This window comes from Theropithecus gelada, chromosome 6, assembly GCF_003255815.1.
Source record: "Theropithecus gelada isolate Dixy chromosome 6, Tgel_1.0, whole genome shotgun sequence".
Classification (NCBI taxonomy): domain Eukaryota; kingdom Metazoa; phylum Chordata; class Mammalia; order Primates; family Cercopithecidae; genus Theropithecus; species Theropithecus gelada.
In genome coordinates, this window is record NC_037673.1 from 7,298,682 (window position 1) to 7,318,168 (window position 19,487).

The 19,487-nt window shown below is 43.3% G+C and overlaps 1 protein-coding gene across 1 annotated transcript in view; it reads left to right on the plus strand.

The window, feature by feature from the left end:
- The window catches only part of ADCY2 (adenylate cyclase 2), a 423,318-nt gene that overhangs the window by 271,435 nt on the left and 132,396 nt on the right, over positions 1-19,487 (plus strand). Inside the window, exon 5 of the mRNA XM_025387564.1 lies at positions 19,047-19,195. Coding sequence (XP_025243349.1) covers positions 19,047-19,195 — 149 coding nt within the window. The remainder of the gene's footprint in view (positions 1-19,046; positions 19,196-19,487) is intronic.

Genomic DNA, 19,487 nt, shown 5'->3' on the forward strand with positions numbered 1-19,487 from the left:
AGCTCGGACTTGAATTTCGATTTTCTGGTTTTGGTGCAGTGACTTTTGTGCTCTCTGATGGCTACCTCAGTAGCAAGCAGTCACCTAAATTCAGACTTGGCCCATACTATCAGGACACAAGGAGGTGTTGCGGGGCGGGGTTTGATCGAGACTCTTGACTCCAAAGCTACCACACTCTCCTTCTCAGCCTCTCCTTCTCAGCTGAGAACTCAGTGATCACTTGAAATTTATTATTTTCTAAAAGATCCATTTTATGGCTTTTATTGCAAGGTACAACATGTTAAGTAACCTGTGAGTGTCAGATTATGGAGATAATAGTAAAAATGCCCTTTGGATGAAGGATATAACCTTTATTGTCCTTAATTCAATTGTCAGTGACACTTTTAATGTGTCTGCAATGCCTTTAACTTTGACTTTTCAAGGGAACTTTCTCTATACTGGGAGTCATCAAACTACAGCCTGTGGGTCAAATCTGGCCTGCCTCCTGTTTTCATGTGGCCTGAGTACTAAGAATGGTTTTTATATTGTTAGATTATTCCTTTTTTTTTTTTTTTTTTAAGAGACAGGGTCTCACTCTATCACTCAGGCTAGGCTAGAGGGCAGTGGTACCACCATGGCTCACTACAGCCTCGACCTCCTGGGCTTAAATGATCCTCCTGCCTCAGCCTCCCGAGTAGCTGGGATTACAGATGTGAGCTATCACTTCTGGTTGATGTTTTAAAAACTAAATATATGTATTTTATTACAAATGAAAATTATATGAAATTGGGTGTTTTTCATAAATCAAGTTTTATTGGAACACAGAGCCACACTCATTCATTTGCACATTGGCTATGGCTGCTTACAGGCTACAGTGGCAGAGTTGGGTAGTCATGGCAGAGAGGGCATGGTGCTCAAGGCCTGAACTATTCACTTGCGGCCCTTTTCAGGGGTGGTGTGCCAGCCCCTGCTCTGCTCCACCTGAATGGAGGCTCCATGTCCTGGGATGTCATCCCACAGTGCTGTGACTCTGCCTCTTTCCTCTGAGGCTGGAGACACTATAGCATCCCCCACCTCACAGAGGCCATGCCTCCATGGAAGGATCAGGAGTACAATCTCATGTAATTTTACTAACCAAGTTACTTCATCACATGCTTAAGCAAAACTGAATTTTATAGACTTACAATAGTTGGGTGCAGTGGCTCATGCCTAAAATCCCAGCACTTTGGGAGGCCAAGGCAGGTGGATCACTTGAGCTCAGGAGTACAAGACCAGCCTGGGCAACATGGTGAAACCTTGTCTCTACCAAAAAAAAAAAAAATATATATATATATATATATATATATATATATGTGTGTGTGTGTGTGTGTGTGTGTATATATATATGTAAAAAATTAGCCAGGTGTTATGGAACATGCCTGTGGTCCCAGCATCTCAGGAGGCTGAGGCATGAGAATCACCTGAGCCCAGAGGTGGAGGTTGCATTAAGCTGAGATTAAGCCATTGCACTCCAGCCTGGGTAACAGAGTGAGACTCCATCTCAAAAAAAAAAAAAAACAAACAAAAACAAAACCTACAATGTGCACGAAACCTGATGTGATAGCGTCTGTTGAGCCAGCTTCTGCACCTCAGCACTGTGGGCATTGGAGTTGGGTACATCGTCAAGGTGGGGTCCGCCCTGTGCCCTGCAGGATGCCTAGCTGCATCCCTGCCCTCTGCCCACTGGATGCAAGTAGCGTTTCTCCAGGCTCTGCCCAACATCCACTTGTGTGGGGAACAGAGTTGTCCTGGTTTCTACCACTAGCTTAGAGTGAGGCCCCGCAGGAGAGCCAATAGGGAAGAGGTGGGGGACAGGGGAAGCTGAGACCCTGACAATACGTAGTAGCCAGAGGCCTCAGCGGGGGCTTGGAGGTGAGATCGTGAAGGGCAGCCTCCAGGGCTGTTGTGTCTTGGAAACTGTTTCCATTCTTTTTGAGGCATATCTGTGAGGTCACTGGAATGTGTTCTGGGATTCCTACCCCCCGAGAAACATACATTGTCAGGGTACCTCAGCACTCTTAGTCCTTTACACCCATGTGTCCAGTGGAAGACAATGATCAACTGAAAGATGAACGAGGAGGAAGGGCTGTTCCCTGGGTTCAGCCGCCTGCTAGCAGGGGCCCCAGAGGGTAGGGTCCAGTCTCAGTGTGTCTGTCTTCAGCTGTCCCTAGCTTTGGTGTTGGATTGACCCCCACTGCTCCCTCCTGGCCCCCACGGCATCACTTGTTGTGGTAGTGGTGGGGTTGTTTTCTGCTTCAATTGGGATCCAGTAGGCGACTCTCTAAAATAAGTCGTGCATCCTGTTTCCAGGCTCCTGGCCTTCACCTCTTACCCCTTTTCCCGCTGTATGGGGGGCTGGCGATTCAGTGGTTTGGGTGTGGGGTGGTTGCAGTTTGGGTATTTAGTGCTCCGTCTGCTTTGTGGTGGGCAGAGGGAAGTATTGGTGCCAGGAGGGCGCCTGCAGGACAGCAGGGCTGGCTTTCTCCCCATGTTTGGTTGCGCCATTTTGAGTGTGTGCACCCCCTGGAGGGGAGCAGATCTCTTTCCATGGAGGACAAACTTGGGGTTCCATCCATTCCTCAGCCTGGAAGGCTTCTTCTAACCAAGAGAAACTGTTCCATTTTATTCATTTTTTAAAAAAACTTTCTGTTTCCAACCACGCAATGATCTTCATCATCCTTAGGTCTGAAATTGAATATGGCTGTTAGTGGGCCCCACTTTGTGGGTATTCAGAAGAATTCTCTGACTTGGTCAGTTCTGAGCTGCTGCTTGGAGGGGTGGGGAGGGTTAAGAGTCAAGCACACCTCCATCTTATGTTCAGCTCTGGAATCTTCTTTCTCGTCTTGGCCACTGATTTTTGAAGTTTATAATACTGAGCCGTGACCTTTTTTGTGTCGTGGCTGTAGTGGTGAAGGTCCTTTGCTGCATTGTAGAAATGTTGGTCTGTTTTGTTAGGTATTGTGTAGGGAACTTCTGCCCAATCATTTTAATATGACACTAATATTTGGCCACCCATATTATTTATATCTTTATGGGTATCAAAAAATAGAACCATAATTATTGATCATTACATCACACACCGGGGCCTATCATGGGGAGGGGGGAGGGGGGAGGGATTGCATTGGGAGTTATACCTGATGTAAATGACGAGTTGATGGGTGCAGCAGACCAACATGGCACAAGTATGCATATGTAACAAACCTGCACGTTATGCACATGTACCCTACAACTTAAAGTATAATAATAATAAATAAATTTAAAAAAAAAACTGAAATAAACATCTAGAAGTGCAAAGAATGTGTAAATAAAATGCATTATTTCTGCGTGCCCTTCCCCCACCAAATGATTTGGAGGGCAACTGGGACGACCAATGTAAGTGAAAGAGTTAGAGAATAATTAAATGACAAGAGGCCGTACTGACTATGAGCCATCGTAATTCAGAGAAAAGAAGGGTGCATGTAGGCTTGAACTTGTCAAAAGAGACTTTGTGCCCATCGAGGCTAACATTTGAGGGTTTTCTGCAAACTGGGCACTTTCCCGTTGTAAATATTAATTCCTTTAACCCTGCAACGGCTACCATTGTGGGGCAAGAGCAGATTTTAAAGGAGAAGTAAGAACAAAACCAAACAAAATATAACAGGAGAGAATGAACAGGGAAGAATCCTGTTCATTCACAGCCACAACTCTCTAGAATGTTAATGAAATGGCGGGCAGGTGTGTAGGTAGGACTGGATCCAATTATGAACTTCGTGGACATGTTTAGGCTTGAAGTTATTTTAGCAGTAGTAGAGGACACCAGTGAGTTTACTGGGTAATTGATATTGTTAATATTGGTGTTGGTATTATGTTGATAATGTTAGCAAGGTAAGACTAGCAAGTGTCTAGTTTTCCTGATAAAGAACATTTAGCTACAGTAGAACATTTGTGAATTCTAGTATTTATTATATGATGTTTTTGAAATAATTACTCTGAAAGTTAATAGATACTTCTGTTTTACTTTTCAGACGTGTTACTTTAAAACAAGCTATTCTGTAGCTTTGCAGTATTGGGTAAATGATGAGTGAGGATCAGATATTTGATGTGAGTTTCAGTTTTGAATCCAGGTTGCATAAAAAGCCTGAGATTCATCTACTGAATTGAGAGTTTTGAACATTTCTTTTAAGGATCTTCTGCTCTGTCATAATTGCATATATCATATGCAAAGAACATCTTGCTATGGGTAGTGGTGTGGTATGCTTTTATCAGCTAGCAAAAAAGTATTTTAGTAAAATCACTAAATAGAGAATCACTAAATAGAGAACAGAACAGTCCCAGATATTTCAATGGATCACCTAAGAATGAATCATGAAACATACCTAAACGTTGTTTCATTAATTTCCTCCTTTCTTTGTTCAGAATTGTTTATTACATCTTCTCAAACCTGTCTAATTTTTGTTTACTTTCATTTTCTTGACAAAACGTCAACATGAATTTCAAAAAAAAAAAAACCACTTTCTGAGATAATTCATATGGATTTACGTCTAGAACAGTCTTAAAATAAACTGAAAGTGAGTCACTGCATTTGTAGACAGCTGCTTCGTTTCCATTGTCTGTCTTGTTTGTTTTAAGGCATTTCTAAGAATTATTTGCCAAGTGTTAATTTGAGGTAGAAGCCACAGTGTGAGCTGAGTGATAGTAATTTGTGTATTCACCCTATGACCTCTCAGGAGGACCAATCCTTCTATGTCTTATCCTGTGGAGTTTCAGTCCAGCCTTGGCCATATGTTTGGACGAGAATGAACAGAGGAGAAATATATTGAATATGTAACTGGACACAAGGTGAATTCACAGAAATTCAAACTGGAATTTAGGTAACTGAAACTGGACTTGAAGCTGGAGTTTCTGTATTGCCTTTTCTCAGGGCCCCTTACGGAGAGGACCTGAGCCCCCAGATTCACTGTAGAAATTATTTAACCCAGCTGGGTGCGGTGGCTCATGCCTGTAATCCCTGCACTTTGGGAGGCCGAGACAGGTGGATCACCCGGGGTCAGGAGTTCGAGACCAGACTGGCCAACATGGTGAAACCTCATCTCTACTAAAAATACAAAAAATTAGCCAGGCTTGGCACGGGCCTGTAATCTCAGCTATTCGGGAAGCTGAGGGAGGAGAATCTCTTGAATGCAGGAGGTGGAGGCTGCAGTGAGCCGAGATCATGCCACTGAACTCCAGTCTGAGCAACAAAAGCAAAACCATCTAAAAAACACAAAAGCAAACAAACAACAAAAAAGAGAAATTAGTTAACCCTTGGCTCCACCAAGCCTTCGGAACCTTGAATGTGGGAGGAGCCTGTCATCCAAGCTGTGGCAGATGGAAAACATGAAAGGTTTCTCTCCACGATTGAATCTGGGAGGGCCTGGGACTTGCGTTGACTCACAGGAAATGGGGTAGTGACTGTGAATTCTGGAATCCAGACCTTATGAGCTCTTGAAGATCGTCTCTCATTTTCTAGGACTGCTGTCCTGAGTACACCATTAGGGAAGCCAGTCCAGCCTGGCAGAGAATGAGCCTCCACATGGTGAAGACCCAAAGTCCCAGCCCATGGCCAGCAGCAACAGCCAGAAAGACGTGTCACTGGGGCCACCTTGTAGGGTCAGCCCACCCTCCAGCTGAGCACAGTCATAAGATTGTCGATGGTAAAACCAGGAGGACGCAGTGCCCAGTCACCCAGCCCACTGAGTCAGGAGAAACCATCCATCATTGTTGTTCCAAACCACTAGTTTTGAGGTGATTTGTTTTGCAGCAATAGATGATTGAAATATTAATGCTTCCTAAACCAAGCCAGGCTTGAGCTCAAGTCAGCGTGGGTGCATAGCTGGTGAGAATAACACATTATTTTCCTTAGAAATCTCTGCATACGATTTAATATTTTATCAGACTCAGCTTTACACACGTCAATTTAGTGCTGTTAAAAATCTGTTTACTGTTTGATAAATATTTTTGTTGGCATGACAAAGCTGAAAATTCCTAAGTTTATATATACTCATGTAGTTATTCAAATTAATCAATAAATATTTTTTAATGTAATATAGCATTTTCTCATTAGCCATGACTTCTATTTCCATGCTGATCTTGATTTCTGTTTCCTGGCAGAAAACTTGCCTTCTTTTCACTTTGGCAGGGCTGCCGTTTATAAGTTATTCATTCCCTTTTTGGCTCTTCCACACTGCATTCTGGGCCACATGTCTTCCGTCATGGCGTGTAGCTGGAGTCAGCCACAGGAGGAGCCTTCAACAACGTAATTAACGTGAGCGCTTGGACTTGTACCTGCAGAATAACAAAAAGGAGAATGTTACTTCATCAGCCCTAGAAAGATCAGATATTAGAAGATCTTTGAGAAACACATAGGAAAGAATTGAAATACTTTTCCTTCTCTACAGTTCCCCTGAAAATCTATGTGTGCATGTCAATAATGCATATTGTGATAAAATTAAAAGAGAGAGATGTAACACACGCATAATATATATAACATATACATATATTTATATACATCTTCCAATCATTTCTTCTAATTGAGAAAACACGTGGGTGTTTAACAGTAACCAAAAATAGAATTCAAGGCGTATTTACTTTTCTGCTGTCACCCTCAAGGATGTCTTACCATTTCCTCCTGACACATTATTGAAAGAGACAGCAATAATGTACCTCATCATTTCTCAGGTAAAAGGCCAAGAGGTTATGTAATTTACCCATTGTCCACTTATAGAGTGACAGAGCTGAGGCCAGAATGTTCTCCTGGTTTCTGTCATTGAACAGTCAGATTATTTAATGGGTTTCTCAGTGAAAATCTTATTCCGTGTTCTCACTCATAAGTGGGAATTGAACAATGAGAACATTTGGACACAGGAAGGGGAATATCACACACCGGGACCTGTCGTGGGGTGGAGGGAGGGAGGGAGGGATAACATTAGGAGATATACCTAATGTAAATGATGAGTTAATGGGTGCAGCACACCAACATGGCACATGTATACATATGTAACAAACCTGCACGTTGTGCACATGTACCCTAGAACTTAAAGTATAATAAAAAGAAAAAATTAGCTACAGAAAGAAAAAGAAGGAAACCCCGCCCCCCCCCACCCCCCACCCCCCCGCTGCCAATAAAAGAAAATCTTATTCAAAATGTAAAATGAAGCATTCGGTCACACAATCATGCATTCGCTCCTCTATCCATCCAACAAATGTTTACTGTGTGTGTGTCTACCTATGCCAGGCAATGGTCTTCGTGTTCTGTACTGGGAACAAAATATTGAAGAAGGCACAGGCCTGGCTCACTAACACTTACGCTTGAAGTAAACAGATGACTTTGGCAGAGTTCAGGGGCCATTAGCAAGGTGAATGTTGACGGCTCACACAGTACACAGCACCTAGCCTAGCTGTGGGTGGGAGGGCATGCAGGATGGCTCTTAGGGAGGAGGTGGTTGAAAGCTTGCCTGGAGAATTGGTGGGGATAGCCTTAGCAAAGGAATGGATGGAAATGACGTGATGGAATCAGCCATTCAGGTCCCAGGGGGAGCGTGCTCCAGTGCGGGTCTGAGGCTGCAGGTGATTCAGAAGAGCTGGGTTGCAGGGTCAAAGAAAGGAAGAGGAGGAAATAAAGAGGGTGGGATGCCTGGGGCCTATCATATCTCGTAATATACTGCAGGGCTTTGGCCTTGTCCCAGGTGTTAGAAGCCTTCAGAGCTGGAGCAGAGCTTATTTGACTACTTCCCATTTTAGAAAGAAGAGAAGGTGAGGGAAAAGGGGGACTGGAGGAAGGAAGCCAGTTAGGAGGTGATTCTCTGGGTGACAGTGGTTGTTGAGAACTGGGCAGAGCAGTAGGCTGAGGAAGGGGCAGGTTCTGAAGTGTGAAAGACAGGAGCCTGCCTCACTGGATGTGGACTGGTAAGAAGGAAAGAACAGTCAGGTATGAAAGCAGGTTTCTGCATGGGCAGCTAGGCGCATGGGCAGATATTGACTGCACTAAGATTACAAACAGAGGGACAGCTTTTGGAGGGAAGGTGACAGTTTCCATTAGCAAACAGCTGCATTTGAGTTCTCTGCATGTGACAGGGACCAATGGATTGTGTCCCAGTACTCGTTCTCTTCTTCCTCTGTTGTAAGACGATCTCTGTGGCTAGGTACGTCTCACCCAGAATAGAGACATGTCACTGCATCCCTTAGTGCTGTGTATAGCTAATGGCATGTGAGAAGTGATGGTGTACCTCCTAGTGATGTCCTGGAGAGGTGCCATTCTGGAATGGCAGGGGCAAGACAACAATGAAAGTGATGGGCCACAGAGTCCAAGGTGGAGAGGAACAGAGGTAAATGAAGGGGAAGAGTATAGGAGAAAGTAGTCAGGTTAAAAGTCCAGATGGGAAGTCTTATATTTAGAGGAATGATTCTCAACCAGAGGAAGACTGTTACCCCCCAGGAAACAGTTGTCAATGCTTGTGAGCAGTCTGGATTGTCATAAAAGGGGTTGGGGGTCTTGCTGACATCTAGTGGGTAGAGAGTACTAAAGTCTAGTATACGTCTCAGTCTATTGGACAGATGCTGCTAAACATCCTGCAGTGTGCACGTCAGCCCCCCACAGCAAAAAGCCATGTCGCTCAAAATGCCAGTAGTGCTGGGGGTGAGAAACCATGGCTTAGAGTATAGGCAGACATGGTAAATGTGTGCAGTGAACCTGCAAGTCATTAGGGAATGGCAAGGACTGTGGTAAACTGTACGGTGCATGACCTATCTGAAGGGGTTCAAATTCTTTAAACATGTACACGTAACTATGCACTCTGCAAGCTAATCAGAGTACATCTGCCTGACCAGGCTCAGCCCATAGGCTGCCAGTTGCCTTTCTCTGGACTTAAAAATTTTGATGAATCTTAAGAACTTACACACTTGGATTCAATAAGCAAGTGGGAAAACACACCCAGTCAAGGTTTCCTAATGCATTACATGTATAAAGTAAAGTTGAGTTTTCATCCTATGTAACTTGCAAGGAAATCCATTATATGATTGATTTCTTAAATTCTGTAAGCTGTAAGCCATGGTTTATTTTTGTCAGGTAGTGGGGCACATAAGAGCCTGCTTTTAGCTAGTATTTGATGTGATTTTCTCCAAAGACAAAGCTGTTGGTGAAGCTTAGAAGGAAGAGTCCCTGAAAGAAAATCTGCATTCTAATTACTAAGAATGCATTTTCTAAAGACAAAGAGAAAGCTTAAAAAATACCATGTGCCAGCAACATAGGTACACAAATAAGATATGTATGTGTAGAAAACTGATAGCCAAGCGAGCCACAGCAGAAGAGCACCTTTATTTTTCAGTTTGAGCCTCAGTCATTGAGTTACATTTAATAAAATTCCAGGATCATGACAGGCTTTCAGCTATCTGGTGTGATGACTTCCTTGCAGTTGCCTTTTGCATCTTTAATCCTTATCTGAAGAAGCTCAGAACATTGCTTCATGAGCAGAGTAAGAATTAGAACAGTTCTGCAGCCTTTCTTTCCTTGCTTACTATTCTTTCCTGAAAAGTTGTTATGCAGAAATGACACGTGCATCTTTTGTTATCAGCTACGTCAGTGCCCACAGGGACAATTAGTGTTTGAAGACAGGCACAATATTTAAAGGCTGTTATCTGCTGGGTTGTATCTTTGGAGGCTTTTCTGTGGGAGCGGGCATGGAGCACTTAATTTACCAGAACAAGTATGCAGAGATGTGGACATCGGCGGGAGTGTCCTAAACTCACCTTCCTAAGCATCCACAGCAGAAAATGTATGTGACCACTTCAGGATTCAGTCATGTGTTCGAGAGAGGAATGCAGTGCAGTTTTTTCCAGAAATCTCCCCAGTTGACAATATTTTCAAAGGAAGCCTTCGGATATTGGCTACAATTTTGCTCTGGGCTCCAACTCTCACCCAGGGGGTGCTCCCAGCCTGGATTGGGCTTGGCTTGGTGGGGAGAGATTGGGAGTCTGCCGACAGTATGGGATACTTGTGGTACTCTTCCCCAAGAGCAGGTGTGCTTTGGGGTTCAAATCTCCGACTTCAAAACTGTTTAAAAAAAAAAAAGGGTCATTGTCCCCACTGAAATGAAAGAGAATCAGTCATGCCCTAAGACACTTCAGTATGGAAGTGCTCTCCTGTCCGCAGCTGAAGCTATGTTATTTATTCTTGCGCCTATTTATGTATTGTCTCTTTTTCCTGGGTACAGTTTAGCAAACTGGTTAAAAGCAATTAACCACTAACTACTTTCCTCCCACTGGTTCTAATCCCAACTCCACCACCTTCTTACTTTGGGTTGTTTAGGAAGCCATGCAACCTATTTGGTCTCCAATTTCTTCTTCATAGAAATGGGAGAAATAATAATATCTACGTTATTAAGTGCTGAGAGAATTAAGCAAGACAATACTTACAAATTGTTTAGACCTGGAACTGACACGTGGAAAGTGGTTGATAAATATTTGTTGAGTGGAAGAAAGAACATTGAATTAAGACCCCAGTGTCTGCATGCAAGTACAGCAGTTCTAAAATCGCCTGGGAATAATAGGAGATGGTGCATTTCTGTGCAAAAGAAGAGACCTGTTTTTTTTCAGTCAACAACTTTGAATGCTACAAACATGAGTTTATAGACCTCCTTTAAGGTGAAAGTTAGCAGAGCTATTTCAGGTCTGGTCTCCGCTTCCATGACTTTGCCCCCTTCTGTGGCTCATCCTCACCCCTTCAAGCTTCTCTTACACTCATGATGGTTTTATAAATCTGAGCTTCTAAGCTTGGCAGCACAGCCTACTCCAAAGGAGAGCCATGAATGTGGGAGGAGCCTGTCATCCATACTGTGTTTCTCTTCACGATTGAATCTGGGAGGGGCTGACTGTCAAGGGTGAAGGGAGGTGGGCCCACAGTCTCAGCATCATCAGGGAGGGAGCTGGAGTCTGTGCCCCTCGGGACAGACGACAGTGTTCCTTTTCTTATGCTTTTCAGAGGAGCCTCACTGCCTCCCTGAGTTTGGGATGGTGACGCCGTGCTGCCAGCATTCTTAAGGATGGGAACTGGCCTGGCTGATTAATCCCTGTTACTTTTGCATCCAATGAGAATTAGAACTTTGACTGGAGAATATAGACAACAATAATTTGCATGTAGGATAACATCTGCCACCAAGTAGAATGAGTAAATTCTCATGACTCCAGGTTTTAGTTTGAGAAAATCTTTTAGAGATGTGACCTCTGGTTTTTATTTTGGAGGAAGAAATGCACAGTGGTACAAAGTTGTCCCGTACTTGCTAGGATCATTCCTGCTCTGTGTAATTCTGACACCCCTGAAACGACCACATCCTCTGCCTTTTCTTCCGTGGACTGCAAGGCAGACCAGCGGGGGTTACCAGTGTGGGCTTCAAAGTCATGAGGTCCCTGCCCTGAAGACTCCTCACAGGTGGAATGGCCTTGCCAAGGCTCAACCTCCTCTTACTCTAAGTGAGGGAGAAGAATCAGCACTTCACTGAACTTTCCTCTGGAAAGAGGAGCTTTCCAGAACTTTTGCCCTGAAGCTGCAGCTTGTGAGTGCAGCACGTGCGTGAGTGAGTGACCTCTCCCCAGGTCAGAGCAGCTGAGAAAATCCTAAGCACTCAGGGACAGAGGACATAGATTGATGTGCACATCCCTGCATGGAGTTGCATCTGTCTCAATAGCTAGTGTAGGCGGTGATAAAAATGGCTCCCAAACCAAAGTGGCTGACAACAATAGTGGTTTCTCACTTGTATTTGTCCACTGTAGGGGGACTGCCACTTTGCACCATGAATGGGACCCAGGCTCAGAGTCACCATCGGTGACACGGCTGGTCCCAAAGAAGAGGGAAAGGAAAGCATGGTGAGGCCCACAGCGGCTCCTGAAGCTTTTGTTAGAAGGAGCACATATCACTGCTACTCACATGTCACTGGTCCTACCAAGGTTCATTGCCTCCCAGGGGCACAGGAGGGAGGGGCAACACATTTCAGAACAATAGTCCAGTCCACTGCAAGTGTAGTGTGTACATAACTGCATCATGTATCTGTCATCTGTAGCATGGAGTTGCTCTGAGGGATTGCATTTGAACATACCAAATATTCCATTTTGCTCCTTGGGACCTTTCGTCAAATCGATACCAATGTGCTGCCTCTTTTTCCTTCTTCTTCTTATCTCCTTCTGTCAATGATATCTCCACCTTGTCCTCCTCAGAAGAAGAAATCCAAAGGCTGGCGCCACCACCTGCCTGGCCGTCTGTACCTTGTGTTGAGGGATTTTGGCCGATGCCCAGGAGCATGGTCTGTCTTCACCCATTCTCTCCCCAGCATACCTCCACTGGCACTGCCCATGTCAGGCTGGATGGCGTTGCTTACCTGTGGATGGATACTCTTTGAGAGGCGGGTCCAATCAGACGTGGCCCCCCTCTGGAGCATTTTGCTTTTTCACTTTATGGTATGTGAGTGTGGCGGTCTTGTTTGCAGGACGAGATTCCCCTTTGGGTGATTTTCTCACACTGGTGCTGAGCTGTGCTTGCTCAGGCTTTGCAGCTGCACCTGCAGGGCTGACTTGGGTGCTGGTGCGCCACGAGGTGCCCTGTGCCTACCCCAGGGAGCACAGCTGCAGCTCTCATCTGAGGACTTACATAGACTCTTATCCAAGGATTGAATATTTTTCCACCTTTTGAATGATTCTCATTTCCCTAGAGGCTCTATTTTAGAGAATTGAATTGACCGTTGATGATAAACAGTTCCAGTTTAGAAATGCCAATTTACTGTCACCAGTGACCGTAGATATACTTTATAATTTGACTTGATTAGCACTTTCTTCTCTGTTAACTGAAGAGTCATCCCGTGTGAGTGATAATTTCATTCTTTCCACCATCTTTTAACAATATACTCTACAAATGTTCTGATCATCTCCTTGAACCTGCAAATCCAGCTGGATGGAAACAGCTGGCTGTGAAGCTGGAAGATGAGTCCCATCCAGTCTCAACTCGCAGGTGATGACCACCTGCCTTCACTCCCTCAGAGCCACATCTATGTCTGTTGTGCCTTTTTTTTATTTTTTGTCAAAACATGTATAAATCTGAATGATATTGTATGTGACCAGGGTTTGTTAAGTGAGAAAATAAGATATGTATGCAAGGAAAGCACTTGCTGTCTTATGAAAGGGGCACCTGATTTGCTGAAGTGCGTAGTGATTTTAATTTGCACAAAGCATTCCAGTTTTCCAGGCTGTGAAAGAAGCAGGTTGACTTTCCCTCTGCACACAGATATGAAAACACTGCTCTTTAAAGTCGCTCCTCAGTCATCTCAGCCCTTCTTCATCCTCCTCCCACAAGTCAGAGACACTGCAAGGAACAGACAGCCCAGACTCAGCCTCCTCCCTGGGTGCTTGTTCTGGATCCCACTTGGAGTCTCCTTGCCCTCAGGCCATCTGGACTTGCAGTCTTTGCCACCGGGTGGGGATTTGAGCACTTGAGTTCTTTCCTCTGCGTGGGGCTAGTGGTTGGGCACTCGGGTGCAGCAGGATGTAGTCATCTCTAAGACAGTGGAAGGTAAGTTCTAGAAAGGGCCCCCCATGGTTCTTTGAAGGGCTGTGCTCTTACATGGACATGGAGGCCTTCAACTCCATAGCCAACAGACCTGTTTTCCAGATGACCAAGCTGAGCCCCAAAGGCTGACTGATTTCGTTGAGGTAGCAGAGAAAGGGCGGAATCCCATCCTCTCCTACTTCAGAGCTATTTCTACTGCGACACCTTCTACTCTCCATCCCATGTGAATATGATGACCAATTTTTTTTTTAAAAGTCAAAGAAAGATAAAGCAAGACCTTTCAAATAGTAAGAGTTTTAATTGATTGATGTGAAGCAAAAATTCTACTGAGGGGCCTAAGAGAAAAAGCTAAATTTTGTAACGGGAAACAGCGGCAGTAGCAGTTGTTGGGAGAACAGGGAGGTGGAGGCTGAGGCAGGAGGAGGACCATTATTGTCTGAGACTTGGAGATGTGGAGCCTGCTGCAAGGGCAGATGTGTGACAGGAGCTGGGGGAGGTGCTATTGTCCTCTATTTCTGTCACCTGTTTTCTCAGGACAGCATAGGCAGCGTTTCATGTTGATGGACAACTAGCTTTTTGATACTGCAGGACATTACGAAATGACTTCTGTTTCCTAAGTACGTGGATAACGGAGCCACAAGTGGCCTAATGGCTGCTTAGGGATCTGGTGTTTGTCCACTCTGTTAACTTCTTTCTTTTAGAAGGAGAAAAACTTATAACATCTTTTCTGTTTATCCCATTGATTTAGCATCCTGATATAATTGAAATTGCATTTAAAATAAGAATTAAAAGAGAAAAACTTAAAGATTCATATGAAAGGAGTATTTCATTGTTATCCTCCCTTCTGGAAAGTAAAACAGCTTTACGTATCTATTCCATGCGTGGTTTATTGAAGGGACAGGGTATAATATGTTTTACTATATCTTTGCTCAAAATTTAAGTACAAATCTTCTTTGCTTCAATTGGATTTTCCTACCAATCGAAATAGTCTAAAAAAAGATGTAAAATATAGTTACAATCTCTGCCTTGCTTCATTAGTTTAGAAACACTTCAGAGCTCAGAGTGTTCTGAACTTTGATCACTAGTACATTGAAATTTACTAAATTAACTCTGCATCTCTTTTATCAGACACAATTTAAAAGAACAAGTTCTAAGAAAAATATATTGTTAGCGAATAATAATTGGAGGTTTAACAAAGGGATGTGTTAAATGAAACCCCCAAATCAAGGGCAAGTTATTAATCAGATAACCTTTGAATATGCCAGAATTAGACAAATTCTCAGTAGTTGCATGAGCTTTACTAGAAAGAGAAAGTAATAACCAGAGTGCATCAGTCAGTTTAATTACAACTTAATTTTTCAAAAGTATCCCTAAGGAATTTCTCCAAAAAACTTGGGAAAATAATGTAGCTAAGTTATACCCAGTATATTAAGCACTTAAGTGTGTGTGTTCCTTTCAGAAAATTTGGCAGGGCACACAACTACATTCGCAAAAAGCTAAAATATTAATAGAAGTATTAACATTGTCAGATTTTACAAATTGGATTGAAATTTATCATGTGTGCCATAATAGTGGGCTTTTCCTTCAGATCAGAACATTTTTAAAGGGAAGAAAGACAAATGTAAAGGAAGGAGTCTTGCTTCACCACTTTTGAGCTCAGGCTTTTTTTGGTAACTCATTCGATTGCCCAGCACTGTGATCACCTAGAGGGCACGGGCACCCTCAAAGCATGGACACTGAGCTGTCGCCAGGTCCAGTGCTATCTACCAGCCACCAGTGGTGCCAGCACTGAATGATGGGGGGAAGGCTTGAGTTCTTTTATTTGGCTGGTTGGCAGTTACCAGCATCTTCATTTCAGTCTAAATTCACATGGATTCTTGAATACTTCCAACAAAAGAAAAAAATTCTTGTTTTGTACAACATATGAAGTTTACTTTCTATATTTTTTAAACCACCTATTAAAAGTCAGTCATCCTTCTACATTTGGGTCTAAAATAAAGATTTTAACTTACATTTGGTTGTTAAATGAGACTCTGGGTGTGGAAAAGGATTACTATATTTGATTCTCTTTTTTTGATCATAGAATCTGTATCTTTCAGGAAGGACCGGCTCTGTGTGATTTGGGGCTTAGCATAATCTTATTACAGAATATAGGAGGAGGAGAGATGATGCTTGGGAATATCTGTTAGGTTTACCACAAGCAGATCCTAAGACAAGGGTCTGGGTACAGTAACTTAGTTGGGAAGTGGTTCTCTTTAGCAGGGTGAGGGCATGGGACCATGAGGTCAGCTCCCTCCAAAGAGGGAAGTCAGCTCGTCAAAGGGGCTGATGATGGAAGCAGGGCTCAGTCTTGCCTGGGATTCTCTGAGGGATGTACCGACCATGCTCAGATTTCCCAATGAGGGATGTTGATGCAAAAGCTGGAGTATTTATTCATCAGCTACCTCTTCATTAGCGGACACACAGGAAACCATACATTCAGGAAGGAACAATCTACAGTGACCCCCAAGCAAGGAAGAAGGGAAATGAGTAGGGTATTGACAGCCTCGGCTATAAGAAGCATAGCTAGAAACTCATGTAAACACTGGGAATGTCGACTGTTTTAAATTCAATGGAAGATGGTATTGAATCCACGTACACACAGGTTATCATCATAAGCTCTGCTAATGGAGAGTTATGTACACTGAGCGCCTGTGGCTTGGTGCATTTCATTTTGTCTCAGCCCTTGACTCATCACCCATCAGAAAGAGTACAAAATGGGTTTAAACCTAATCAAGCCAATCTTAAGACATCTCTGTAGATGCACAGATTCTACTGGAATTTCTGAATAGATAGCCTGGATCCAGACCCATAATTATTTATAGTCTACATGTTAATATTCCTTATCACTGCTCTAGAAATAACATTTGTTTTCAACATCTACGTGCTTTGATTATGACAGATTCAATGGGAAACCTCAAAGCCACATGCCTCCCTTCTCCCATCAGGGGCTCCTCTGTTCATGTCTGAGAATATGACTAGACAGGTCTCCTGATTTTTTTTTTTTTTGAGACAGAGTCTCGCTGTGTTGCCCAGGCTGGAATGCAGTGGCACAATCTTGGCTCACTGCAACCTCTGCCTCCCAGATTCAAGCGATTCTCCTGCTTCAGCCTCTGGAGTAGCTGGGACTACAGGCGACTGCCCCCACGCCCAGCTAATTTTTAAAAACATTTTTAGTAGAGACAGGGTTTCACCATGTTGGCCAGGCTGGTCTCGAACTCCTGACCTCAGGTGATCTGCCCGCATCAGCCTCCCAAAGTGCTGGGACTACAGGTGTCAGTCACCATGACTGACCAGGTCTCTGATGTTTGTGGATAGAAATTTCACACTTTCCTCACCAGCTTTCCTCTATTGGTGTGAATAGACTTTGGACATTATAATTCCTTTGTATGTAAAATTTTGGCCTCACTCCAATTATTCCATCTATTACTCAATAAACAGAAAGAATAGGAAGTGACCACCCACAGGGTGCCTCACTGTACTATACGCTCAGGACCTGCAGAAATGGAATTCAGTGGAGGCAATACTAGCAGAACTCAACCCCTAAAATTTATAGGACAACTTCTATCTGCTAAACACTGCCATGGGTAATCAAACTTGTTTGATTACCTTTGGAGTTTCCCAAAGGTCTAACAATTTCATGAGTCACAGAGGCCAAAGCATAGAGAAAATGAAGACAAGTGGCAAGTTTATGCATTTGGGGGATGAGTAGCCAAATGTGAGTAGATGACAGAGTAGTTCTTTATCTCAAAATGATGAAAGCTAGCAATTGAAGTGCCATTAACTTAGAACAAACCCCCTGGTTTTTTCAAGTGGGCTCTGAGAAGAGAGTGGGATCAGGCCATGCCCTTTCAAAAGCGCTAATGGTAAATCAAAGAAGAATGTGACAGGGTCTCTGGTATCATATCATTCATAACCAAGGCTTCAACACACAGTGCACTTGCTGTCAGACGAGATTAGACAGACAGGGTGGTGTTTGGAAGAAGCTTAATGCCTGACTCTTGGGAAACAGAAGGGCAACCAAAGCAGAGAGTCTGGGCATCCTTCTTTAATTTACCATTAGTGCTTTTCAAAGGGCATGGCATTTATTGGTCAAAGATGGATACTTTCTGAATAAGTGAATAAGTGAATGAATGAATGAACAAATGATCAATGCTCAGTTATGCCAGTACATGGAGAAACTACCTACTATACACTGAGGTTCCCCCATGGGTACATACTGTGTCTTCTGTTGCCTTTGTACTTGTCTTTCCTTGGAGGGATGAGCCGGGGGCAGGATTATCCCATCTGCATCAGAATGCACTCCTGGCCCACCCTCAGCTCTCTCAGGGGAATTTTCCAACAGCCACCCAAGCGATGTGCACTAGGAGTGGACAAAGAGATTGACACCTGGCCCTGTGAACCTGAAAGCAAATCCAAGCTTCCCCTCCTCCCCTAATCCCTCATCAGCTTGCCAAAAAAAGAAAAAGAGAAAGAGAGACAATGTGATAGATAAAGATGTCATAGATAAAGTGTTTCATTGAAGAAATATTTGTTTATCAACTTGAATATCAGTTGCCAAACTCTACAATAGCTGAAGAATATGGTGCTTTCTAAAATGGATTAACATTAAAATACTCCAGGATGGATGTACGTCCTGAAGATTACCCTTCTGTTAGACTTTTCCTCCAAAACCTATTGTGTATTTTCACTGAGGAGAATGAGAAAATGCCACTCTAACTAAAATAAGTTTATGTTAAAATGAGTACAGTATTGTTTACTAATATTTACTGTTTTCTGAACTTACTGAATATAAAGACCAAAAATACTCAAAAAGCTCATATGTTATCATTTCCTGGTGTTCCACCTGTAGTTTCTTATGGATGACATTTTACAGAAGCTAACACTTCTGACTCCATTTTTATAATAGCTTAGAATTACTAAAGAGGATTGGGTGCTTATCATAGAGGAAATGAAATCTTTGAAAGTATTTATCTTATTTAAGAAATGCACAATAGGTAGACTATCAGCTGTCTTTCTTAAGTGCAATAAAGCTAGCATTTTAGCTCAGAAATGAACAAGCAGGCGAAAATGAGTGTTTTCTATCTTAGAGTGACCAGTGGTTTCTGAAATTTTAATATTGTTTCTGCTTTGCTACTTTAAAATCAAAATAGATTTTAAAATCTCTGGGGAAACAACTTTGCTTTCCTTTATTCTTCATGCTGAAGAACACACTCTTAGAATTCAATAAATAATATAATAATACACTCTGACCTTAGAAAATCTCTTTTTATTCCCAATATATATTTCTAGAATCTGTATTTTAGCTTCTGGGAAAGAATTCCCAAATTGGCCTTCCTACAAATCAGTGAGGATCTCCAGTGTCATTTGGTCATCCCTCGCGTTGTCTGAGAGACATTTGTTCCTCCTTCCTCACCTTGTCCAGGAGCGGCTTCTGCTCTCCCTGCTGCCGGCCCACATCGCCATGGAGATGAAAGCGGAGATCATCCAGAGGTTGCAGGGCCCCAAGGCAGGCCAGATGGAGAACACAAATAACTTCCACAACCTGTACGTGAAGCGGCATACCAACGTGAGGTACGATGCTGTGCTGACTCCTTGGCTGGTCTGGGAGCCTGTTTGCCTGATTGGAGACATTTTGCCTGGGATCTCACGTCTCATATCACTGTCTCTCCTTTGTGACAGTGGATCCTTTACAGGGGAAATAATCACCCAAATTCTGCCACCCCACTCACCTGTTGCTGCCTCTCGGGGCCTTCACATTAAGATGAGAAAATAGGATGCTGTTTGCTGTATTGGATTGAGTTGTCCTTCACAGCCCTGGCTTCTGTGGCCAAGCATCCGTCACAGAAAGGAGTGAGGGGGACAG